The following is a 27,665-nucleotide window of genomic DNA, read 5'->3' on the forward strand; positions in this document are numbered from 1 at the left end:
GATCTCACAGTGGGAGAGAATTTTGGAGATAGTGATCATAATTTTATCACCTTTAACATAGCATTGACAAGAGATAGAAACAGATAGGTTAGAAAAGCGTTTAATCGGATTTAGGTGAATTATGAGGCTATCAGGCAAGAAATTGGTAGCTTAAATTCGGAACAGATGTTCTCAAGGAAAGGTATGGAAGAATGTGTCAAATATTCAGGGGATATTTGTGTGGAGTTCTGCATAGTTACGTTCTAATGAGACAGGGAACTTATGGAAGGGTACAAAGGCTGTAATAAATCTAGTCAAAAAGAAAAGAAAAGTTTACAAAAGGTCCAGAGAGTTAAGTAATGTTAGGGATCTAGAAGATTATAAGGCTACCTGGAAGGAGCTTATAAGGGAAATTAGGAGATCCAGAAGGGGCTACGAGAAGGCTTTGGCGGGCAGGATTAAGGAAACCCCCAAGGTATTCTACAAGTATGTGAAGAACAAGAGGATAAGACGTGAAAGAATAGGACCTACCAAGTGTAACAGTAGGAAAGTATGTATGGAACCGGAGGAAATAGCAGATGTATTTAATGAATACTTTACTTCAGTATTCACGATGGAAAAAGATCTTGGTGATTGTCGTGATGACTTGCAGCAGACTAAAAAGCTTGAGCAAGTAGATATTAAGAAAGAGGATGTTCTGGAGCTTTTGGAAAGCATCAAGTTGGATAAGTCGCTGGAACCGGATGAGATGTACCGTAGGCTACTGTGGGAGGAGAGGGAGGAGATTTATGAGCCTCTGGCGATGATATTTGAATCGGCAATGGGGACGGGAGAGTTTCCGGCGGATTGGAGGGCTGCGGATGTTGTTCCTTTATTCAAGAAAGGGAGAAGAGGTAGCCCAGGAAATTACAGTCCAGTGAGTCTTACTTCAATGGTTGGTATGTTGATGGCGAAGATCCCGAGAGGGAGGATTTATGAACATTTGAAGAGGTACAATATGTTTAGGAATTGTCAGCAAGGCTTTGTCAAGGGCAGGTCGTGCCTTTCGAGCCTGATTGAATTTATGAAGGATGTGTCTAAACACATTGTTGAAGGAAGAGCAGTAGATGTAGTGTGTATGGCTTTCAGCAAGGCATTTATAAGGTACCCCATGCAAGGCTTTTTGAGCAAGGAAGGAGGCATGGGATCCAAGAGGACATTGCTTTGTGGATCCAGAACTGGCTTGCCCACAGAAGGCAAAGAGTGGTTGTAAATGGGGCATATTCTTCATGCTGGTCTGCGACCAGCGGAGTGCCTCAGGGATCTCTTCTGGGACCCTTACTCTTCATGATTTTTATAAATGACCTGGATGAGGAAGTGGAGGGATGGGTTATTAAGTTTGCTGATGACAGAAAGATTGGAGCTGTGGATACTGTGGAGGGCTGTCAGGGGTTACAGCCAGACATTGATAGGATGCAAAACTGGGCTGAGTAGTGGCAGTTGGAGTTCAACCCAGGTAAGTGTGAAGTGTTTAATTTTGATAGGTCAAATATGATGGCAGAATATAGTATTAATGGTAAGACTTTTGGCAGTGTGCAAGATCAGAGGGATCTGGGGGTCCGAATCCACTGGACGCTCAAAGACAGCTGCGCAGGTTGACGCTGTGGTTAAGAAGATATTCGGTCTATAGGCCTTCATTAATCCTGGAATTGATTTTAGGAACCGAGAGGTAATGTTGCAGCTATATACGACCCTGGTCAGACCCCACTTGCAGTACTGTGCTCATTCCTGGTCGCCTCACTACAGGAACGATGTGGAAGTTATAGAAAGGGTGCAGAGGAAATTTGCAAGGATGTAGCCTGAATTGGCGAGCATGCCTTATGAGAATAGATTGATGGAACGCGGGCTTTTCTCCTTGGAGCGACTGAGGATGAGAGGTGACCTGATACAGGTGTATAAGACGATGAGAGGCATTGATCGTGTGGATAGTCAGAGGCTTTTCCCAGGGGAGAAATGGTTACCACAGGAGGACACAGGTTTAAGGTGCTGGGGAGAGGTACAGATGAGATATCAGGGGTAAGGTTTTTACTCAGAGGGATGAGTGAGCGTGGAATGGGCTGCCGGCAACGGTGGTAAAGGCGGATACGATAGGGTCTTTTAAGAGACTTTTGGATAGGTACATGGAGCTTGGAAATATAGAGGGCTATGGGTAAGGCTAGTAACTTCTAAGGTAGGGACATGTTCGGCACAACCTGTCGGCCGGAGGGCCTGCATCGAGCTGTAGGTTTTCTATATTTCTAATGAGCAACATTACATCAAAAAGATGTGACAACAAGAAAGGAAGAGAGGGGAGAGCGAGAGAGCGAAAAAAAAATGATGGTGGTCATCACTGAATCGTGGCTGAAAGAAGATCATATTTGGGTGCTTACATCCAAGGATAAATATTTAATCGAAAGGATAGGCAGGTGGGTGAAAGGGTTGGGTTGACTCTGTTGTCATAGAAAAATAAAAAGTCCTTATAAAGAGGTGACATCTGATTGAACGATGCAGATGTTAAGAAACTGCATAGGAAAAATGACCCTGATGGAACAGTCACCAGGATGTGGGCTACAAATTCCAGTGGGAGAGAGAAGAGGCATGTAAAGTGCTCAATATTAAAATAGTCATGGGAAATTTCAATATATAGGAAGCTTTGCAAAATCAGGTCAGTGCTGAATCCCAAGTGAGGGAATTTATAGAGTACCTAAGAGATGGCTTTTGACAGAAGCTTATGTTTCAGCCCACTATAGGAAAGGCGTATCTGGATTCGTTGTTGTGTATTGCACCAGATTTGATTGGGGAACTTAAGGTAAATAAACGCTTACGAGGCAGTGATCAGAAAACAGCAGAACCCACACTGCAGTTTGAGAGGGAGAAGGTGAAAGGTAGCTGTATCCGTATTATTGTGGAATAAAGGAACTACAGAGGCATGAGAGAGGAGCTGGGCAAAAATAAATTGGAAGAGGACACTAGCAGAGGCAACAGCAAAGCAGAAATGGATGAAGATTCTGGGAGAGATTCGGAAGGTGCAGGTAGAGGTAGATAATCCCAAAGATGGAAATTTATACCAAAGGGAAGATGATCAACCGTGGCTGATGAGGAAGTCAATGCCAGCACAACAGCAAAGGAAAGGGCATAGAATATAGCAAAATATCGTGGAAAGCTGGAGGCCTGGGAAGCTTTTACTAACCAGCATAAAGCAACTAAAAATCCCTAAGTAGAGGAAACATGAAATATGAAGGTAGACTAGCTAATAGTGTAAAATAGCTTACCAAAACGTTCGTCTGATATATATATGTATGCTCTTTCAGGACACCTATTGATTTTTGGGGTCATAAGGTATCAGCTTTGTGCGTGATAGTTCATGTCTAACCAATCTTAAAGTTTTTACAGGAAGGTAAAGTTGATGAATCGAAGGAGTGGGTGTTGTCTCTATGGACTTTAGCACAACATTTGGCAAGGTACCGCCAAGGAGGGTGGTCAATAAAGTTCAGTTGTTCAGCATTCAACTTAAAATGGTAAATTGGATTTGACATTGGCTTTTTGGAAGAAGACAGAGTGGATATAGACTGTTGAATCCCTGACTGGGAATTTGTAACTCGTGCGGTGCCACAGGGATCGGTGCTGGTTATGTTGTTGTTTGTCATCGTTATCAATGATTTGAATGAAAGTGTGGTTAATTGGATCAGCAAATTTGCGGATGACACCCAGAGTGGGTTAGTGTAGTGGAGAGTGAGGAAGACTACCAAAGCTTGCAGTGGTGTCTAAACCAGCTGAGAAATGGGCTGAAAATGATCGATGCAATTTAATGCAGACAAGTGTGACGTGTTGCAATTTGGAAGGGTCGATCTTATACAGTAACTAGTAGGACACAGAGGAGTGTAGTAGAAAAAAAAAACGATCTGGGAATACAGGTCCATAATTCTTTTAAAATGGCAGCAAAGGTAGATAATCGGAAAGAAAGTATTTGGCACACTAGCCTTCATTAATGAAAATCTCGACTACAGAAGGTGAGATATGATGTTGAACGTGCATAGGACATTTCTGAGGCCTAATTGTGAGTATTGTGTGCAGTTCTGATCACCTACTTATATGATAGATGTAAAGAAGTTTGAAAGAGTACCGAGAAAATTTACAGCGATTTTGCCGGGACTGAAGGACCGGAGTTATAAGAAAAGATTGAACAGGTTAGGACTTTATGCCTCACTACAACAAGAGGTCAGCAGTAAAAGATGAAAGGTGAAAAGTTCAAGGGGCACATGAGGGGAAACTTCTTCACTCAGAGGGTGGCGAGAGTGTGGAACGAATTTACAGCGCAAGTTGTACAAGCAGTTCAGAGAAGACTGGATAGATAGATGAATGATAAAGCGTCATGGCCCGGTGCAGGTCAATGGGAATAGGCAGTTTCAGTAGTCCGGCAAGGAATAGATGGGCCAAAGGGCCTGTTTATGTGCTCTAACTTTTTATGACTATGACCTCAGCCAGTCATTTTTCGGGATCTCAGCTGGAGACCAGACCAGCTGTGGTTAGCAGTTTTCCCTCCCTCAAGTACCGCAGCGAAGCCAGTTGGCCCAATTTACAATCTGACAGTTTAATTTTCACACTGAATTAATGATCTGAGGTGAACTTGACCGACGGTCCTGATAAGATGCAAAATTAAGTTTGGACTGAATGCCTTTTCAACAGTCCAGATATGAACTACTGCACTTCTAACACACTGATAAATACAGCAGGTGTGAGAGGAAAAGGTGACGCTGATTCTGCACTTCCCAGTGCTCCCCGCCTTAACAGCTGAAACCAGATCTGCTGGAGACAGTCAGAGATCAAAGTCTCTGTTGTCACGTAGAATTCCTAGAATGTGCAGGAGATTAATATTGATCACTTTTCTCTCAGATACCAGCAGTTCGGTGACAATACAAGAAATACACTCACCTCATTTTCTTCTCGACTGAAATGTCCCTCCTTTGTCAACATCCAACCGAGCCTTTCAACCTTTTCTTCAATCGCTTGTTCCAGTCTGTCCCTGTAGAACTTTGTCAGTTGGTACAGTTGATATTCACCCCCCTGCGCCAGGAGGTCAGAGATTGCAAACTCTGGCTCTGTGACTATAAAATGAGAACGTAGACATGAACTCAAATATTCCTTATCTCCTCGGCTCTCACAGCACTCAGCAAATCAATAATGTCTTGAAACTCAATATTCAGCCGTCTTCAGCAACAAACACGGATTTTGTACCAATTTCCAACACTGACCTTAAAACCTATCCAACAATGTTTTGGGCATCACATCACCAGAAGGGCAACTTTGCTGGAAAACTGACCCACCTCCAGCCAACACAATCCAGTTATTTAAAATTAGGCTGGGCGATACCTGCTGAGGCTGTCAATGATGCTCTTTTCCCAGAGATGCTGTCTCCATCTTGGCGAATGCAAGTCATTTAATTCATACCCCGGACAGCCGCATTTCCTCCAATATACATCCAGAAAATCCTCAGAGTAGGTATTACATTTCCTGCAGTGGGTTAACCCGTGTCTCACTAAACCACTTGACACAAACCCACACATTCCCCCTCTTCTCTGACCAACCCTCCAACAAGGCCTCACATTTTCCCTCCTCCCTGTCACATTTTGTGAACACATCATGGTTATATTTCACTCACCTGCCCCTTGTTGGGGACTTGACAATTCCGTGTTCAATGAGCCTCCGAGCTGACAGGCAGTCGCCTCACTTGTACCGGTTCCAGGGTCCCGATCAGTGTTCCTGACGTCACTGTCTCTGGGCTGAATTTGCTCCACTTCCGCTGCGGCCGGACCACATTCTATTGGGACATTGCTCTCAATCCGACCCTGCTTTGGTACCTTGCTTCCCGTGTCCCGATCATCTTCCCCCAATAACTTCAATGGTAGGAACCTCTTGAGTACTGTCCGAACCCGATTTAACCTCCCACCTGAAATAAATGATGAATAGCAGGTTTAGAGTGATTTGTACTCGAAGAAGGATTCACAATGGGTGTCCGCAATGGAGCCGAGACTCTATCTCACCAGATTTGGAGTGAGACTGTGCTGGTGAATGTGAATCACACGTCCTGCTAGGGGACCATCCCGATAAGCCACAGTAATAATAATCCCCGACTACGCGTTAGCTGAACACACTGATACCCAGCTGTTATTAATGGAACGGCCTCAGGTGATACCGGGAATTATCACTGGGATTATTTGCACAAACATAAATTTCCCTGGATCATAAACTGTCCAGTCACCTGTGTCACTCACAGACAAGCCACTGGATTACTCATGGTCCGATCCTCCAGATCACACGATCTGCGTTTGTTTTGTCACACACTGTCTTGTCCCCTGGGTCACAGACTGACCATTGACTTGAGACGAAAAATGTCCAGTCCCCTGGGGTACAGACTGACCATAACCTTGAAGCCATTGATGCCTAGTTCCCTGGGTCCATCCCGTCTCCCGGATGATAATCGTCAGGTAACAACTATACAAGTCATTGGCAAAAGGAGAGTCTTGCATGCAGTTCTAGTAGCTAAACGTAAAGTCTCCCTTAGAGAGCTTTATGTGCACTTACAGTTGCTAATCTACAAAATGGATGTGATTCAGCTGGGAAGAGTGTAGAGGAGATTGACAAGTACGTTACTGGATGGGGCTGTTTGTTTTTTGTGTTACATGGTTCGGGTAAAATTTGTCCTGGATCATGTGAGCTTGAAGGGTAACCTTACACACCTACATAAAATAATCAGGAATGCAGATAAGGTAGATGGTCATAGTCTGTTTCCTAGGTTAGGGGAGTCTGAGACTCGAGGGCAGAAATTTAAAAAAGACCGAAAGGACATTTATTTTTTTCACGTGGCGGCTGATGGGTATAAATTACATGCAGCCAGAGGAGGCTTTAAACACAAACAAAATTACAAAGTTGTGAAGATGTGGGCGGGAAAAAGGATAGAAGAAGTCTGCAAGGGAAATTTGGGAAAAGCTGCTGGGAAATCGGGCAAGCTCAGAGACATTTAGAACAGCATGAATTAGTTGAGCCAAAGGACCCGTTTCCACACTGTAATATCTGTTTTACTCCACCTGGAATACAGAGTTGAGCACAATGACAATGCCTACCAGAGACAGAGACAGTTGGTCATTGGTTAAAGCGGATTTCGCATCAGAGATACAGGTAATTTAAATTCAAGTAGCATATCATCTGAAGAGGGAAGTATTGAGAATTCACGTTCACCATTTGGCCACAGACCAGACATGGACTGGGGTATTAAAACAGAATCTGAAGTCAGGAGGGTGATGGTAGCGGCCAAAAAAGCAAGAAACAGCCACTGAAGTACAAGGAGCAGGACGAAGATTATCCAGAAAGCAAGGGAAATCGGGAAGAAAGGACGCTGGAGATGGACACAGGCCCTGAACGAGACTAGGATTCAGGGCCTAGGCTAGAAACACGGGACCCGGACGTGGAACTAGGAACAAGGAGACTGGACTAGGAACTCAGAACTCCGGAACCAGAGTCTGGACAAGGACCCGGAACCTGGGTCTTGGTTGGGACTCGAACCTGGGTCTTGACTCGGAACCGGAACCCGGGTCTAGGCTAGGACTCAGGACTAGGATCTTGGCAAGGACTCGGGACTAGGATTTTGGCAAGGACTCAGGACTAGGATCTTGGCAAGGACTCGGCACTAGGATTTTGGCAAGGACTCCGGACTAGGATCTTGGCAAGGACTCCGGACTAGGATCTTGGCAAGGACTCGGGACTAGGATCTTGGCTAGGACTCGGGACTAGGATCTTGGCAAGGACTCGGGACTAGGATCTTGGCAAGGACTCGGGACTGGGATCTTGGCAAGGACTCCGGACTAGGATCTTGGCAAGGACCCGGGACTAGGATCTTGACAAGGACTCGGGACTAGGATCTTGGCAAGGACTCGGGACTAGGATTGTGTCAAGGACCCGGGACTAGGATCTTGGTAAGGACTCGGGACAAGGATTTTGGCAAGGACTCGGGACTAGGATTTTGGCAAGGACTCGGGACTAGGATCTTGGCCGGGACTCGGGACTAGGATCGTGGCCAGGACTCGGGACTAGGATTTTGGCAAGGACTCGGGACTAGGATCTTGGCCAGGACTCGGGACTAGGATCTTGGCAAGGAATCGGGACTAGGATCTTGGTAAGGACTCGGGACTAGGATCTTGGCAAGGACTCGGGACTAGGATCTTGGCAAGGACTCGGCACTAGGATCTTGACAAGGACTCGGGAGTAGGATCTTGGCAAGGACCCGGGACTAGGACCTTGGCAAGGACTCGGGACTAGGATCTTGGCAAGGACAGGATGAGGTACTCCAGTACGGGACGAGGAATCTCCAGCACCGGGCTGGGCGAGGAACTGCTGGCCTGGGCGAGGCACATGGACTGGATGAGGACATGTATCTCAGACTTGGGCAGGGCTGGAACAGGGCGCCTGGACTTCAACTTGAGTGCAGCAGCACGGAGCCTCGGACTTGAGTATGGGAACACAGAGCCTTGGACGTGAGTACAGGAACACGGAACACAGAGCCAGGACACCTCCTTGGGAACAGGACGTAGGGCCGGGACCCGTACACGGAATACAGAGCCAGTACCACGTTTGGGATCAAGGCTTAGTGCCGGGGCACTACACAGTATCAGGACACCTCCTACGGAAGCAGCAGCAGTTCAATGAAATACACAATCTAGCAGGGGAAAATATAATAATAATAAACAAACAAGTAAACAAATTACGTATACTGAACAGATTTTTTTTTTAAAAAACGTGCAAAAACAGAAAGACTATATATTAAAAAATAAAGTAAGGTAGTGTCCAAAGGTTCAACGTCCATTTAGGAATCGGATGGCAGAGGGAAAAAAGCAGTTCCTGAATCTCTGAGTATGTGCCTTCAGGCTTCTGTACGTGCTTTCTGATGGTAACAGTGAGAAAAGGACATGCCCTGGATGCTGGAGGTCCTTAATAATGGACGCTGCCTTTCTGATGCACCTCTCCCTGAAGATGTCCTGGGTAATTGGTAGGCTAGTACCCAAGATGGGGCTGACGAGATTTACAACCTTCTGCAGCTTCTTTCGATCCTGTGCAGTAGCCCCTCCATACCAGACAGTGATGCACTGAAGAGACCCCAGGATTATCTAAAATGAAGTGTCACATGATCCTCAGCCATTTCCAAGGCTGGCAATGCTCTCGGCTCGGCTACAGAAAACAGAGTTTAAAAATTCCCCTCATCTACTTTGCGCAGCGAGGAGGAAGTTGATAGCTTCCCCGACAAAACCTGAAATGCTGTATTATCACACAATCTCTGAAGTCCCGGAAGTGTTCTTACAACCTGCCTCTGAATTTTATAAATGAAAGTTGGCGATGTCTTTTACCTCTGAACAGGCTCTGATGAGCAACAAACCGTGAACCTGGACTTTCACGTAACAAAAAACAGTTGTCACATTCCTGTTTGTGTTTAACTCTCAACCTGTTGATTCAGGTTCTCCGGCTCCTTTCACTCAGGCGAAGCTTTGCATGGTGAGTGGAGTCATTCGACCATTACTAGTGTCAGGTCCCTGCGCTGGAACTGTTGGATAGATCGATTACACAAAGCCGCTTTACCCGTGAGATCAATGACACTGCTCGATGAAAATTTTCTCTGCCCTGTTAGCGCCTGAGTAAGTTTCTTCATCTGAGCTATTGTGCACCAACAGGGAAGAAGTTTAATGAAAAATATCCCAGTGAACGTACCTGTAGCCATTCTGATTCTGACTGACGATTGTTGATTGTCGTCGTCTTGTTTACACGTTTGTCGCGGTGCAGAACAGCTCCACCTGCTGGTGATGCCCTGAATTACACACAACAAGCGGGCAGTGAGTCAGAGAGAGTAGAACTGCTTTGCAAATGTGACAGTATCGCCATCCTCTGTACCAGAGCAGCAGTTCGCTTAGGGGCGAAACATTCACTATTAACATCAACTCTCACACCATGTCTGTATGTCTGTTCAGTAATATTTGGCGCATCCTACTGATAGAGTCACAGAGCAACAGAGCACAGATACATACCCTTCAGCCCATCGAGACAATGCTGACCAAAGTGCCCACAGAGATGGTCTTAATTTCCTAAATTGGACCCATTTTCCTCCTGGCCTCTTAATTCCATCTTCACATCCCATTTGCTTCTAGAATTATACAATTGTGCCTGCCTCATTCCTCTGGCAGGTCCCTCGACATCATCACCAACCTCTGCATGAAACCGTTGCTGCTCGTGTTGGTTTTACAATCTATTTACCACTCCTCTGCCCATTCAGATCCCCTATAAACTACGATAAGCTTCACATTGAATACCATCTACTAAATTTGTGTCATCCGCGGACTTACTGGTCAAGCCTTGTGCACTTGCATTCAAATCACTGCTATCAAATAGCGAATATCACATGTCCCAACTTGTGGATTTGCGGCACACAACTAGTTACCCGCCTCCATTTGGAGGAGAAACCTCCAACCACCACTCTTTTCTTGATATCTTCTATGCAATTTTTGAATCCATCTAACCTTCCCTCTCTGTACTGCATGTGACCTTATCTTCCAGACCAAGCCGTCATGAGGTATCTTGCCAAAGGCTTTACTGGAGTTCAATGTACAACATCCACTCCCCCACCCTCATGGACAATCATCTTCAAAAATCTTTAAAAAGTATTGTTGAACACAACTTTCCATGCACAATGCCATAACTCCTGATCACATCTGTCAAACCAAATGTTGGTTTATATTCTGTGTGTGACTGGGCCATGTTGTGGAAAAATAGCTCCGGCACCTCTCCTTCCATTTTTTCCACTTACCCTCCAAAAGCCAAAATGGCAACCCGTAGTAAAATTATGCTTCTCCAAATGCTGCCCCCAAGTATCCCTTCCAAGGGTTGGCCTACCCCCGATGTAACACTCACTGGTCTATAATCCCCAGGATTAAACCCATTTGCTTTATTGAATTACAGAACATAATTTGACAGTCTCCAATCATGTGTTACTATGCCTGTGGCCATAGTGGATTCAATGATCATTGTCAGTGCCCCGTAACCTTCCCCCCTCACTTCCTGTAGTAACGTGGTGTATATTGGTAGATTGAACAACATCTCTTTCTCAATATTGCCATGCTGCTATGTTAACGTCGCAATCACTTTCCATCTCATTGGTAACTCTGAAGCAAAACATTCATTAAACACCTCGCCTATCACCGCATCCTCCAGGCACGTTTCCACCTTTGCTCCTGTGTAATCCTGCCCTCAATCTATTCACCCTCCTCTTCTTCACCCACATGTAGAACGCCTTAGGCTTCCTTTCATCCTACTTCCCAGCGACTTCTCAAGTTCCCTTTGACCTCTAAGTCACTTCTTAAGCTCCTTCTAGGCTTCCTTATAATTCTCTAGAGCCTTGATTGAATGTTGCTTCCTAAATCTAAAGAATGCTTCCTTTTCCCTCTTGCTCAAATGTTCCCATCACTTGTGAACCACGGTTCGTTTATATAAACATTCTTTAACTGTGTGTGGAACAAATCGACCCCGAACCGCATACAAGTGTTCCTGAAACAACCTTCACAGTTTCATTGTGCATTTCCCTTTGAAAATGTTCTCCCTATTTACACTCCTAAACTGCTCCGAATACCATTGTAATTATCCACTCACTAATTAAATACTGCCTCATATCGTCTGCTACTATCCTTGTCCACGATCATAATAAAAGTTGGGATGTTGTGGTCACTATCTCAAGAAGGTCACCCATCGTGACATCTGTCACCACACCAGCATCATTGCCTCATACTAGATGCAGTACGGCAACTCCTCCAGTTAGCCCATCCACAAACTATGTCAAGAATCCTTCCTGGACACACAACGCACTCTGCCCCATTGACACATTTTGGAACAAGGAAGTGGAATCAACATCAGGAAAGTGGAGGTCAACAATGATAACAACCTTGTTGCTTCTGCAGCTTTCCCAAAACTGCCAAGTTATCTGCTCTCGTTATACCGGTGGCTTTGGGGAAGGCCTATAGAATAATTTCAGAATGATATCCCCCTTCCCGTTTCGGACTTTCACCCACATGGATGTCCTCTCTTTATGTACCTGTGATACCATCCCTAATTAGTAAAGACAATTCTCCCCATTTCACTCCCCCCCCCAAATAAAACCTGAAACATCAAACTTCAATTCTGCCCTTGTAACAGTCAGGTCTGTGAAATGGTTATAACATGTACCATCCATGTACTGAACCATGCTCTAAGTTACTCTTATTTTTAATACTTATTTTATTGAAGTAAACACATTTCCAACCGACTACATTATGCCCTGCCCACAACCGATCCATCCACAGTCTCTCTCAACATTGCATCTGCCTTTATTTCAACTGTTCTGTCATCTGACCAAACACTCTGGTTTCCATCCCACAACTACTGAGTTTAAGCCGACCCCCGCAGCTCCAGCTGACCAGCCTCCAAGAACATTTGCTCATCTCAACTACAGATATAACCCATGCATTTGGTACAGGGTCAAATGGGAACATAACTTCATTGGAAGTTATTCTGCTTAGTCACAGGTACGTACAATTTATTAGTAGAAAAGCGTTTGATGATGACAGCGTATGTAAATGCAAATTACTGAGTGAAATGCGATGCTGGGACATTTGGCTTCAAGAGTGTTTGCCCTTAGCAAAGGCTTGCGTGACGATATACTGGAGGGCAAGTATATCATTGCAGCTTGCAATAGCCAGAGGAATCAATGACATGCTGCTGTAGTTCACGGTAATTCCACATTTGTGCAATCACTACAGCAGGAAACAACTGTGGTGTCTTATAAAGGCAAAAATTCTCAACGCGTTTTGAGATAATTTTGATCTAACACAGAATAGCAAGGAAACAGAACTGATGAGAGTTTGAAATGAGCAAACAATATGAGGGAATGGGCGTGGTTTCGCAGAGCTGATACTGACAGCACATTAGTAGATCTGGAGTGATTGCAGCTAGGTCTGATAGAGGCATACATGTTATTTCTAGGATTATTCAGTCTCACTCCAGCTATTCACAAGGAACAAGGAAATGGCAGACAAATTGAACAAGTATTTTGGATCTGACTTCACTAGGGAAGACACAAACAATCTCCCAGATATAATAGTGGACAAAAGACCTAGGGTAATGGATGAACTGAAGGAAATTTATATTGAGCAGGAAATGGTGTTGGATAAACTGTTGGGTCTGAAGGCTGGTAAGTCCCGAGGACCTGATGGCCTGCATCCCAGGGTACTTAAGGAGGTGGGTTTAGAAATCGTGGAAGCATTGGTAATCATTTTCCAATGTTCTATAGATTCAAGATCAGTTCCGTGGATTGGAGGGAGGCTAATGTTGTCCCTCTCTTCAGGAAGGGAGGAAGAGAGAAAACAGGGAATTATCCACCGGTTAGCCTGACGTCGATGGTGGGAAAGATGCTGGAGTCAATTATAAAAGATGAAAATACGACACATCTGGATAGCAGTAACAGGATCGGTCCGAGTCAGCATGGATTTACGAAGGGGAAATCGTGCTTGCTAATCTTCTGGAATTTTTTGAGGATGTAACTATGAAAATGGACAAGGGAGAGCCAGTGGATGTAATGTACCTGGACTTTCAGAAAGCCTTTGATAAAGTCCCACATAGGAGATTAGCGGGCAAAATTAGGGCACATGGTATTGGGGGCAGAGTAGTGACATGGATTGAAAATTGGCTGGCTGACAGAAAACAAAGCGTAGCATTTAATGGGTCCCATTCGGAATGGCAGGCGGTGACCAGTGGGGTACCACAGGGTTCAGTGCTTGGACCGCAGCTGTTTACAATATATATTAATGATTTAGATGAGGGAATTAAAAGTAACATTAGCAAATTTGCCGATGACACAAAGCTGGGTGGCAGTGTGAAACGTGAGGATGCTGTTATGAGAATGCAGGGTGACTTGGACAGGCTGGGTGAGTGGGAAGATGCATGGCAGATGCAGTTTAATGTGGATAAATGTGAGGTTATCCACTTTGGTGGTAAGAACAGGGAGGCAGATTATTATCTAAATAGAGTCCAGTTAGGAAAAGGGGAAGTACAATGAGATCTAGGTGTTCTTGTACATCAGTCATTGAAAGCAAGCATGCAAGTACAGCAGGCAGTGAAGAAAGCTAACGGCATGCTGGCCTTCATAACAAGGGGAATTGAGTATAAGAGCAAAGAGGCCCTTCTGCAGCTGTACAGAGCCCTGGTGAGACTACAGCTGGAGTACTGTGTGCAGTTTTGATCTCCAAATTTGAGGAAGGACATTCATGCTATTGAGGGAGTGCAGCGTAGGTTCACAAGGTTAATTCCCAGGATGGCAGAACTGTCATATGTCGAAAGATTGGAGAGACTGGGCTTGTATACTCTGGAATTTAGAAGGCTGAGAGGGGATCTTATTGAAACATATAAGATTATTAAGGGATTGGACACGCTGGAGGCAGGAAGCATGTTCCCACCGATGGGTGAGCCCACAACCAGAGGCCACAGTTTAAGAATAAGGGGTAGGCCATTTAGAACGGAGTTGAGGAAAAACTTTTTCACCCAGAGAGTGGTGGATATATGGAATGCTCTGCCCCAAAAGGCCGTGGAGGCCAAGTCTCTGGATGCTTCCAAGAAAGAGATGGATAGAGCTCTTAAAGATAGTGGAATCAAAGGTTGTGGGGATAAGGCAGGAACTGGATACTGATTGTGGATGATCAGCCATGATCACAGGGAATGGCGTTGCTGGCTCGAAGGGCCGAATGGGCTACCCCTGCACCTATTGTCTATTGTCTATTTCCTACCAGCCTTGGTACAGAAATGTAATGTCTAAGGGACTAGAGTTTGAGTAAATAAGACTCACCAAACTTTCCCCTGAGTGAATCAATGGAAACCCTGAGTCAGAATGGTTCTCTTCAGTTGGTGCTCTCAGTCATCGAGCTGGTTCACTTGCTGCTGTTCCCTCATCTTCAGCTGAGGTTTTCTTCCAGTCGTGGGCGTTTCTTCCAATATCTCTCTCAGCCCAGATCTAACTTTAAACAGAGAGATAATGAAGCATATTACTAATACAAAGGAGAATAAACCATTAAACTCATTGAAATTTAAATCTTGAACTCATACATAATTATCCGAGTGAAGAAATCTGTAACTGTCCGTCACATTTTATAAACCAAAATGCTGGAGGAACTCATCAGGCCAGTCAGCTTCTGTAAGTCGACTTTTCTCTCTTCCATAGCCGCTGCCTGGCCTGCTGAGTTCCTCCAGCATTTTGTGTCTGTTGTTTGGATCTCCAGAATCTGCAGACTTTCTGTTGTTTGTGATAGGATACAAATAAGTCATCGTTCAGTCATGGTATAATATGTGTCATAATACGTAGGAGTAGATTTAGGGGATACGGTCATTCTATTCTGCTCCATAATCAATCATGGAGGATTTTTTTCTTCCAACACCGTATTCTTGCTTCCCTGCTATAACTCTCACCTATCTAGCAATCCAGAACATGAATATACCCAACGGTAGCCTCCACTACATTTTATGACATCAAATTCCACAGATCAACCAACATTTGGCTAAATAATTGCTGTCATCTCAGTTTTAAAGTGAAGCTTCATATTCTGAGGCAGCACACTCAGATCCCAAACTCTCCGTCTAATCAAGACGTTTTCTCCATTCCCACTGCATCCATACTTGCTGTTATTCAGTTGGTGTAAATAATCACTCCTGTCTTAACTTCACCTCCCCCCAACAACACTCAATCGCCATCCCTCTAAGCGCCTCTGAACACAGGCCCAGGGCCATCAAATGCTCCTCATGCATAATGCTTATCATTCCTCACATTATTTTTGTGAAGCTTGTTAGCAACAACTGTACTGAATACATTTCCAGGGAAAACAGGACGATATGTACCAGGATAATGTACTGGGAAAAGCTCTGGTTTCCTTCCTCTTCTATCAACTCTCACAAAACGAGCGCAGGTGCACTGGTCCACTCGCAGGAGATTTATAATGTTCCAGGGTGAATGTAATAAAGAGTAACTGGAATCACTAGAAACGCTCAGCTGGTAAGGAACAGCTGTGTGGGAGAGGAAAAATACTAGCGATTCGGTTTCCTAATCTTTCGTCAGAACGGATCAAACATCATACAGTTTTTAGTGGAAAGTCATGGGTTGTTCTCCATGTAGCGGTGTGGACTGAGGGAAGATCTGATAGAGGTTTATAAGATTATGAAAGACATAGATAGAGTAGACAGGGAGCATCATTTTTTTGTGTAGAAATGTCTAATACCAGAGGACATGCAATGAAGGTGTGAGGGAGTAGGTGCGAAGGAAATGTAAGGGTAAGTTGTTTTACATCAGAGAGGTGTGGATGCCTGGAATGCTCTGTCTGTTATGGTGATGGAAGCAAATACACTGGAGGGTTTTAAGAGATGTTTCGATAGCCCCATGGGTGTGAGGAAGATTGAGAGGATATGGACATTGTGTAGGTAGGAATCATTAGCTCTTTTTTTTGGGCGGGGAGTGGGGTTTATTTACTTTTCAGCTGGTTTGGCACACCATTGTGGCCAAAGCGTCTGTTCCTGTGATGCACTGTGCTATATTCTGTTCTCTCTCCAGCATCTGGAGTTTCTCTTTGACTTCCACTGGCAGATAGACAGGTGGCAGTGAGGGGAATTTCCAAACGTGAATTGAATTCTGAAACCCCGGTCTATTTCTACTGGTGCAAACACAAAACAGCGCATTTAATCACAGCCTCTCCTTGTGAGGGATGGAATGGGAATTCATTCCCTGCTTTGCTTCCAAAGGAAGTGCAGAACCAAATATCTGAACCCAGAACAGAAATACTCGCTGAACATCTCATAAACCCAGACAACTTGATCCCCTGATGCATTTTATCTGGGTCAAAACATGCGAGTCTGGCCCTGTAGCTCAGAAGGGTAGGGCAAGGAAGAGGAGGGCAGTTGTGATAGGGGACTCGATAGTAAGAGGGTCAGATAGGCGATTCTGTGGACGCAGTCCAGAGACCCGGATGGTAGTTTGCCTCCCTGGTGCCAGGGTCCGGGATATTTCTGATCGTGTCCAAGATATCCTGAAGTTGGAGGGTGAGGAGCCAGAGGTCGTGGTACATATAGGTACCAATGACATAGGTAGGAAAAGGGATGAGGTCCTGAAAGGAGAATATAGGGAGCTAGGAAGGGAGTTGAGAAAAAGGACCGCAAAGGTAGTAATCTCGGGATTACTGCCTGTGCCACGCGACAGTGAGAGTAGGAATGCGATGAGGTGGAGGATAAATGCGTGGCTGAGGGATTGGAGCAGGGGGCAGGGATTCAAGTTTTTGGATCATTGGGACCTCTTTTGGCGCAGGCGTGACCTGTACAAAAAGGACGGGTTGCACTTGAATCCTAGGGGGACCAATATCCTGGCAGGGAGATTAGCGGGGGCTGCTGAGGTGACTTTAAACTAGAATGGTTGGGGGGTGGGAATCAAATTAAAGAGGCTAGGCGTGAGGAGGTTAGTTCACTACAGGGGGATGGGAACCAGTGCAGAGAGGCAGAGGGGTGTAAAGTGAGGGTAGAAACAAAAAGTACTATGGAGAAAAGTAAAAGTGGCAGGCCGACAAATCAAGGGCAAGCATTAAAAAGGGCCACTTTTCAGTATAATTGTATAAGGGCTAAGAGAGTTGTAAAAGAGCGCCTGAAGGCTTTGTGTGTCAATGCAAGGAGCATTCGTATAAGGTGGATGAATTGAAAGTGCTGATTGTTATTAATGATTATGATATAGTTGGGATCACAGAGACATGGCTCCAGGGTGACCAGGGATGGGAGCTCAACGTTCAGGGATATTCGATATTCAGGAGGGATAGACATGAAGGAAGGGGAGATGGGGTGGCGTTGCTGGTCAAAGAAGAGATTAACACAATAGGACATAAGCCGGGAAGATGTGGAATCGGTATGGGTGGAGCTGCGTAACACTAAGGGGCAGAAGACGCTGGTGGGAGTTGTGTACAGGCCACCTAACAGTAGTAGTGAGGTTGGAGATGGTATTAAACAGGAAATTAGAAATGTGTGCAATAAAGGAACAGCAGTTATAATGGGTGATTTCAATCTACATGTAGATTGGGTGAACCAAATTGGTAAAGATGCTGAGGAAGAGGATTTCTTGGAATGTATGCGGGATGGTTTTTTGAACCAACATGTCGAGGAACCGACTAGAGAGCAGGCTATTCTGGACTGGGTTTTGAGCAATGAGGAAGGGTTAATTAGCGATCTTGTTGTGAGAGGCCCCTTGGGTAAGAGTGACCATAATATGGTGGAATTCTTCATTAAGATGGAGAGTGACATAGTTAATTCAGAAACAAAGGTTCTGAATTTAAAGAGGGGTAACTTTGAAGGTATGAGAAGTGAATTAGCTAAGATAGACTGGAAAATGACACTTAAAGGATTGACGATGGATATGCAATGGCAAGCATTTAAAGGTTGCATGGATGAACTGCAACAAATGTTCATTCCAGTTTGGCAAAAGAATAAATCAAGGAAGGTAGTGCACCCGTGGCTGACAAGAGAAATTAGGGATAGTATCAATTCCAAAGAAGAAGCATACAAATTAGCCAGAGAAAGTGGCTCACCTGAGGACTGGGAGAAATTCAGAGTTCAGCAGAGGAGGACAAAGGGCTTAATTAGGAAGGGGAAAAATGATTATGAGAGAAAACTGGCAGGCAACATAAAAACGGACTGTAAAAGCTTTTATAGATATGTAAAAAGGAAAAGACTGGTAAAGACAAATGTAGGTCCCCTGCAGACAGAAACAGGTGAATTGATTATGGGGAGCAAGGACATGGCAGACCAATGGAATAATTACTTTGGTTCTGTCTTCACTAAGGAGGACATAAATAATCTTCCAGAAATAGTAGGGGACAGAGGGTCCAGTGAGATGGAGGAACTGAGCGAAATACATGTTAGTAGGGAAGTGGTTTTAGGTAAATTGAAGGGATTGAAGGCAGATAAATCCCCAGGGCCAGATGGTCTGCATCCCTGGGTGCTTAAGGAAGTAGCCCAAGAAATAGTGGATGCATTAGTGATAATTTTTCAAAACTCGTTAGATTCTGGACTAGTTCCTGAGGATTGGAGGGTGGCTAATGTAACTCCACTTTTTTAAAAAAGGAGAGAGAGAGAAACCGGGGAATTATAGATTGGTTAGCCTAACGTCGGTGGTGGGGAAACTGCTGGAGTCAGTTATCAAGGATGTGATAACAGCACATTTGGAAAGCGGTGAAATGATCGGACAAAGTCAGCATGGATTTGTGAAAGGAAAATCATGTCTGACGAATCTCATAGAATTTTTTGAGGAAGTAACTAGTAGAGTGGATAGGGGAGAACCAGTGGATGTGGTATATTTGGATTTTCAGAAGGCTTTTGACAAGGTCCCACACAGGAGATTAGTGTGCAAACTTAAGGCACACGGTATTGGGGGTAAGGTATTGGTGTGGGTGGAGAGTTGGTTAGCAGACAGGAAGCAAAGAGTGGGAATAAACGGGACCTTTTCAGAATGGCAGGCGGTGACTAGTGGGGTACCGCAAGGCTCAGAGCTGGGACCCCAGTTGTTTACAATATATATTAATGACTTGGATGAGGGAATTAAATTCAGCATCTCCAAGTTTTCGGATGACACGAAGCTGGGCGGCAGTGTTAGCTGTGAGGAGGATGCTAAGAGGATGCAGGGTGACTTGGATATGTTGGGTGAGTGGGCAAATTCATGGCAGATGCAATTTAATGTGGATAAATGTGAAGTTATCCACTTCGGTGGCAAAAATAGGAAAACAGATTATTATCTGAATGGTGGCCGATTGGGAAAATGGGAGGTGCAACGAGACCTGGGTGTCATTATACACCAGTCATTGAAAGTGGGCATGCAGGTACAGCAGGCGGTGAAAAAGGCGAATGGCATGCTGGCATTTATAGCGAGAGGATTTGAGTACAGGAGCAGGGAGGTACTACTGCAGTTGTACAAGGCCTTGGTGAGACCACACCTGGAGTATTGTGTGCAGTTTTGGTCCCCTAATCTGAGGAAAGACATCCTTGCCATAGAGGGAGAACAGAGAAGGTTCACCAGATTGATTCCTGGGATGGCAGGACTTTCATATGAAGAAAGACTGGATGAACTGGGCTTGTACTCGTTGGAATTTAGAAGATTGAGAGGGGATCTGATTGAAACGTGTAAGATCCTAAAGGGATTGGACAGGCTAGATGCAGGAAGATTGTTCCCGATGTTGGGGAAGTCCAGAACGAGGGGTCACAGTTTGAGGATAGAGGGGAAGCCTTTTAGGACCGAGATTAGGAAAAACTTCTTCACACAGAGAGTGGTGAATCTGTGGAATTCTCTGCCACAGGAAACAGTTGAGGCCAGTTCATTGGCTATATTTAAGAGGGAGTTAGATATGGCCCTTGTGGCTACGGGGATCAGGGGCTATGGAGGGAAGGCTGGGGCGGTGTTCTGAGTTGGATGATCAGCCATGATCATAATAAATGGCGGTGCAGGCTCGAAGGGCCGAATGGCCTACTCCTGCACCTATTTTCTATGTTTCTATGTTTCTATTCCCGAATCCAACCTCGGAGGGTCACAGCCCACACCGAGAGCCTCGCACATCTCTTCCACATCTGACGCTGGGTGTTCCCACATCTCACACCGAGAGATTCACGCTACCAATATCCAGCCCCCGGAGACGTCTGCTTCTTTGCTGAAGGAGGAACATCCCGCAGCATCAGTGAAGGCACCAACGTAGACCGAAGCACAATCACTGCCAGTTACATATTCCTATTAGCCCATCCAGTCCGTGCCATGTTCGGTCTCGTCCCATCCTCCTGCATCCGGACCATAGCCCTCTATACCTCCCTCACCTATCTACCTGCTCAAACATCTCTTAGATACTACATTGAACCTTCATCTCTCAGGTGCCTTCATCGGACTCCACAACCCTGGGAAACGAGCCCTGGTGTATGTATTTGGTCCATCGTCGTCGATGAAGACCTCGACATCATTAGTCATTTTGAGACTGGATTCCGTGTGTCTGAAGGTGACTGATCAGGCCAAGTCGGGAACGGAATGTCCTGGCACATGTAGTTTCGCTAGTAGCTCTGGACTTGCGCAGCTCCCGCTTATGTTGTCCTTCAGCAATGCGCCTTGCTTCGTAAGCTTGACAGCCCTTGTTGACGCGGCCGCGCTAGGTCGGGCGGTTTTGTGCCAGCGTTTCCCAGGAGGTCGTGTCTATGTCAAGCCACTTCAAGGAGGCCTTTAGTGTGTCTTTGTAACGTTTCTTCTGCCCTCCATGAGAGCGTCATCCAGCAGCGAGTTCCCAAAAGGAGCTCGTCCGGCTCGTCCGGCTTACGGATGAATAACCTGCCCACCGGGTCTATACTCTCATCAGCAGTGTTTACACTGATGGTAGACTTGCACTAAAGAGAACTTCAGTGTCTGGTACATTGTCTTGCCATCTAATGCGTAATATTCTGCAAAGACAGGTCATGTGGAAATGGATGAGCTGTCTTGCGTTCCTTCGATACACAGTCCATGTTTCACGGGTATACAGGAGGGTAGTGAGTACCACTGCTCTGTAGACCTTCAGTTTTGTTGCTGGACTGATTACTCGACGTCCCCATAGAGTGGAGCGCAGTCTACCGAAAGCAGAACTTGCCTTCGCTATTCTGCAGTTAACTTCTGTATCAATAGTCACTGGTCGCGACAGGGTGCTGCCAAGGTCAGTAAACTGGTGCACTGCCTGTAGTTTCTGTCCTTTGACTATGATTTTCGGTTCTGTGCACTGTGCATGAGGGGCAGGCTGGTGCATGATTTCGGCCTTTTTGATATTGATGGTGAGTCCAAAGTTGTCACAAGCCGTGGAGAATTTGTACATATTGACTTGCATCTCTGGCTCCGAGCCGGCATACAGGGCGCAGTCATTGACAAAGAGGAAGTCTCTCAGAACAGTCTACTTCACTTTGATAATAGCTTGAAGTCTCCTCAGGTTGAAGAGCTTCCCATCCACTCTGTACTTGAGGCTGATTCCAGCATCACTGTCCTGGAAGACATCATTCAGCATAGCAGTAAACATCATGCTGAACAGTGTGGGTGCGAGCACACAGCCCTGTTTGACGACACTGGTGACTGGGAACGCCTTAGTGGATTCTCCGCCGTCCAGCCTGGTGTATGAGGCTGGGCATCAAGGACTTGACAGACTACGTGAGGGAAAAAATAGACTTGACTGTACCAGTGACGTTGTCCTCCCTGGCGCTCTGAACACTGCTTCGAGACATGCAATACAAGCCAGCCACAAAAAACTAACTCCCCCCGCACACCCCCCCCACCCCCGACAGCTGAGCAATCAATGTCTGTAACACCAGACGTAAATAAGGAATCTGCAGAGGTGTTGGGACAGAAACCATCCAGGCTGAGCTCGCATACAGTGTGCACATCAGCGCATTCATGTCTTCATCGTCAACAATTCACTCGTCCAGGCTGCTGTTCCCACATGCTTCAAATCAGCCGCCATCCTCCCTGTACCAACGAACTCTACACATTCAGAACAAAACGACTCCTGCCCGGTGGACCTGCATGGCGTGCTTTGAACGGCTGATAACGGCACACATCAGAAACTCCAATCCTTGCTCACTGGGCGCTCACCAATAAGTTGACCTACCGAATCACTGCAGGGCAGATGCCGCAGCATCTGTCATTCCCCTTGGCCTGACACACATAGAAAATAGGGACACTTGTGTCAGAACGTTGTTTCTGAGCTTCAGTTCGGCAGGTAACACTATTGTCCCACAGACATTGGTGAACAAATCCCTTGTCAGCCATCTAAACACACCTTGGGCTTCCTGGACAACAGACCGCAGCCAGTCAGGTTGCACCGCTCGTCCATTCCCATTACCGTGAACTCGGCTGCGTGTTGTACACTCTGCTCACACACGTCTGAATGGCCAAACACACAATAACCACATTGAAAACTTTCCCCGAAGGCAGATTGTGGTGCGGCACATCAGTGACAATAATGATATGTCAGGCAGAGAAAACAGCTTAAGGCCTGGAGCCAGTCAAATAACCACTTTCCCAATGTCAACAAGACAAAGGGGATGGTTATCGACTTCTTTCTCCTTCTTGATTTTATAAACCTATAGTGTCACCCAAATTCTCCTCTGCTTCTCTGGAATAAAGATCCAGCTCGGCCAACCTCTCCCTATGACACGGCCCTCTAGTCCAGGCAGCATCGTCATCAATCTCTTCTGCGCCCTCTCCAGCTCGATAATATCTTTCATACAATAGGGTGATCACAACTGTACAGAATACTCGTTGTAGCCTCACCAGCTATTTGTATAACTACAATGTAATGTCTGTAATCCAAAACTCAATGCCTGACTGATGAAGGCCAGCATGATTAAAGCCTGCTTTTCCACCCTCTATATCTGTAGATCTGCTTTCAGCGAACTTTACCCTTGTAATCCCAGTTCGCTCTGTGCCACCACACTTGGTGATCCGCCATTCAGCATATCAGGCCCACCATGTTTACTGTCCAAAATGCACCATCTTTCACTTGTCCAAGTTGCAAACCATTTACTTTCTCTCGGTTCTATCTCCATAACTGACAAACATCTCTTTCAAATACATTCCAACATATTGCAATATCCACAAGACTCCCTCGTTTAGCCTCACAACTTGCTAACCAGGCTATGTACATTAATATACAAATCAAAGTCATCACCAATATAACACACTTAAAAGTTGCTGGTGAACGCAGCAGGCCAGGCAGCATCTCTAGGAAGAGGTACAGTCGACGTTTCAGGCCCAGACCCTTCGTCAGGACTAACTGAAGGAAGAGTGAGTAAGGGATTTGAAAGTTGGAGGGGGAGGGGGACATCTAAAATGACAGGAGAAGACAGGAGGGGGAGGGATGGAGCCAAGAGCTGGACAGTTGATTGGAAAAAGGGATATGAGAGGATCATGGGACGGGAGACCAAGGGAGAAAGAAAGGGGGAGGGGTGAAGCCCAGGGGTTGGGCAAGGAGTATAGTGAGAGGGACAGAGGGAGAAAAAGGAGAGAGAGAAAAAGAATATAACTATATAATAATGAATAAATAAACAACGAATGGGGTACGAGGGGGAGGAGGGACCTTAACGGAAGTTTGAGAAGTCAATGTTCATGCCATCAGGTTGGAGGTTACCCAGACGGATATAAGGAGTTGTTTCTCCAACCTGAGTGTGGCTTCATCTTTACAGTACAGGAGGCCGTGCATAGACATATGAGAATGGGAATGGGACGTGGAATTAAAATGTATGTCCACTGGGAGATCCTGCTTTCTCTGGCGGACAGAGCGTAGGTGTTCAGCGAAACGGTCTCCCAGTCTGCGCCTTATCTCGCCAATATATGGAACGTCGCATCGGGAGAACCGGGCGCAGTATATCACCCCAGCCGACTCACAGCTGAAGTGTCGCCTCACCTGGAAGGACTGCCTGGAGCCCTGAATGGTGGTAAGGGAGGAAGTGTAAGGGCACTTGTTCCGCTTACAAGGATAAGTGCCAAGAAGGAGATCGGTGGGGAGGGAGGGGAGGGACGATTGGCCAAGGGAGTCGCCTAGGGAGCGATCCCTGCGGAAAGCAGAAAGGGTGGGTGGAGGGAAAGATGTGCTTAGTGGTGGGTTCCCGTTGAAGGTGGCGGAAGTTACGGAGAATAATATGCTGGACCCGGAGGTTGGTGGGGTGGTAGGTGAGGACTAGGGGAACCCTATTCCTAGTGGGGTGGCGGGAGGATGGGGCGCGAGTAGATGTGAATGAAATGGGAGAGATGTGCTTGAGAGCAGAGTTGATGGTGGAGGAAGGGAAGCCCCTTTGTTTAAAAAAGGAGGACATCTCCCTCGTCCTGGAATGAAAATCATCCGTCTTCCCGTGCTCTATGTTTTGCGTTTCTGTCGTCCCAAGTCCAGGGTTCAGAGGTTCCTGTTGTCCCAGGTCCAAGGCTCGGCTGTTCCTGAGTACCAAGTCAAGGCTTCGTGTTCTCGTCTTGTCCATGTGCCCCGTCCTCCCCATGTTCCTCGTCCTGTGCTGGAGTCTCCTCGTCCTGTACTGGAGTTCCCTCGTCTTGAAAGGAGTCTCTCGTTCCGTCCTGTAGCCTCGCTTAGTTCCAGAGTCCGAGCCCAAGTCAAGGCATAGGTTCTTGGTCCTTGCCCAGTCCCTGGCTCGGAGTCCGAGCCGAAGCCTCGTCATGTCCTCGCCTCGAAGAAGCCAAGCCATGAAGAAGCCAAGCCATGTCCATTCCTGTAGCCACGTCATGTCCTCGCCTAGTTACGGAGTCCGAACCCGAGTCAAGAGCAGGTTCTGTGTCCTTGTCCACTCTCCGGCATTGAGTCCAAGCCCAGGCTCCTAGTTCCCATTTCCTTGTCCTAGTCCCGCTTGCCCAGCCAATGTCCCAGCCCAAGTCTGTGTTCTTCCCCAGCTCTCTAGTCAAGTCCTGTTCCTAGTCCTTCATTGTCTGTGTCTTGCATTTGGGTCGGCCCCCAGCGCCCTCCTTATCATAGGGACGTTTTGCAGCCGGCGATTTGCCGTGGTTTTCCTGCCATTTCTGATTCTCAAACTAAGGTGGAACTGGAAGCTAACAAAGCTCTGCCTGGGTCGGGGCTCAGGCTGGCTCACCGGTCTGTAGATTGTGAGAGGATGCAGATAAACCTGCTTGTCTCCAGCAGCTAAACGGATCTCATTTCTTCACTATCTTATTGGTCAGCGAGAATTTGCTCAGCACTGTTGGCTGCCATTTTTTCCTCAGGGTGGCTGGGACGAAATGCTTTTAATGTAAAATTGTAAAATACTGTATAAGATATTGGGAGCTCAGTAATTCAGTCTACATCTGTGAAAAGAGAAATGGTGGAACACCCAGTTTCAGATATGGGGCTGTCCAAGATGCTGCAGATCTGCTGAGCGATTCCAGCATTTTCTTCTTCTTGCTTTACATTTCCGGCAACAGTGGTTTTTTTTTGTCTATTTTAATGCAGAGATATTAAAATTGCAAAATTTTGGGACACCCAAAAGCTGTTCAACATATCTGTGGAGATGCAATCACCACCCCTACCAATTTGCTGGTTAACAGTTCATTCCGACCCTGGTGTAATACAGACCAAGTTTGGTCTGGCCATTCACTGCAACAGAACTTCCCCCAGGCGTCTTGGACCCCACTGTGCCGCAGGATCCGGGAGGGGATGTCGACAGGGTGGGTCTGGACCTGTGCAACCCTCTACTGACCTAAAACTCATTCACGCAGACGCTATTCCTTTCTGAGGAGTGGAATATAAACGCCACTAACTGACTAAAAGGAACCATCATCATCCTATGGGATGGATATCCGAAGAAGAAGAAGAAGAAGAAGAAGAAGAAGAAGAAGAAGAAGAAGAAGAAGAAGAAGAAGAAGAAGAAGAAGAAGAAGAAGAAGAAGAAGAAGGAGAATAAGAAGAAGAAGAAGGAGAAGAAGAAGAAGGAGAAGAAGAAGAAGAAGGAGAATAAGAAGAAGAAGAAGGAGAAGAAGAAGAAGAAGAAGAAGAAGGAGAAGGAGAAGAAGAAGAAGGAGAAGGAGAATAATAATAATAATAATAATAATAATAATAATAAGAAGAAGAAGAAGAAGAAGAAGAAGAAGAAGGTGGTGTAATACTTTCCATACCGTCAATGCTCACAGCGTTCTTTCCTCCCACTATCATTACTGACACACACATCACACTCGTCACAGGCCTCTATTTACTAAATCCATCTTCAATCATCACCCTTCGCTTGCTGTCATTGAGTTCGGTCAAAATAGTTATGTTCTGGTAAAACTACAAATTGTTTGACAGACAATCGCCACGATCTTCAGCATCACTGCAGACTGTGAACATTTTAATCCCAGCTATAGAATTACCGATATACTGCCCGTTCCATATTCTCCAAGACTCCATCCGAATATTACAACCTACACAATGACTGCCCTGTGACACTTTGGCATCAGCGATTGCCGTGGTGTTCCTAGCATTTCCGATTCACAAACTGAGGAGAAACGAACCTAACGATCGTCTATCCATCTTAATGTAGAATTCCTGCAAAAATACATTGTCTTTTTTCTCTCTTTGTTTTACTGCACAGATGATATCTGACTGCAAAATATTTGGGGCGGCCAAAGCTGTTTAACAGGTTTGTGTAATGCCAGCTGCACCACACCAATTTATTAGTTTTCAGTTCACTCCGACCCTGGTGTAATATATTCCATACCGTCAATACTCACAGCATCCTTTCGTCCATCTATCACTCTGTTGCAGTTGCTCCTGAGGTCACCGTCTCTACGCTAAGTAACGGTGATCACAGAGCGAGAAACATGTGCAACACTTCTTGCAGCTCCGGGGGGCTGTTGCCCTGGAAACGGAGGAAGTAGCTCACCGCAAATAATTGCGAAAGGAAATAACAAACTCAATATAATATGCTACGTGTTTCATAATGACAAAAAAAAAGCACTGCAGCCATTTTGTAACGGTGAAATTAAAATGTAATGGTTTAATGGCTGCTGCATTTATCCTGCCTTGTGCTGTATTCAAGTAAACATCAATTAATCGAACAAAAAAAAAAAAACACAG

At 45.7% G+C, this 27,665-nt stretch overlaps 1 protein-coding gene across 1 annotated transcript in view; it reads right to left on the minus strand.

Annotated features, from left to right (window-relative positions):
- The window catches only part of LOC140206805 (NACHT, LRR and PYD domains-containing protein 3-like), a 41,855-nt gene extending 14,454 nt beyond the window's left edge, over positions 1-27,401 (minus strand). The window contains exons 1-5 of the mRNA XM_072275038.1: positions 27,320-27,401; positions 14,900-15,068; positions 9,751-9,847; positions 5,657-5,944; positions 4,930-5,102 (exon numbers count right to left, since the gene is read on the minus strand). Coding sequence (XP_072131139.1) covers positions 4,930-5,102; positions 5,657-5,944; positions 9,751-9,760 — 471 coding nt within the window. The 5' untranslated portion in view covers positions 9,761-9,847; positions 14,900-15,068; positions 27,320-27,401. The remainder of the gene's footprint in view (positions 1-4,929; positions 5,103-5,656; positions 5,945-9,750; positions 9,848-14,899; positions 15,069-27,319) is intronic.
- Positions 27,402-27,665: the final 264 nt, after the last annotated feature.

Source organism: Mobula birostris, chromosome 13 (genome assembly GCF_030028105.1).
Source record: "Mobula birostris isolate sMobBir1 chromosome 13, sMobBir1.hap1, whole genome shotgun sequence".
NCBI classification, from domain to species: Eukaryota; Metazoa; Chordata; class Chondrichthyes; order Myliobatiformes; family Myliobatidae; genus Mobula; species Mobula birostris.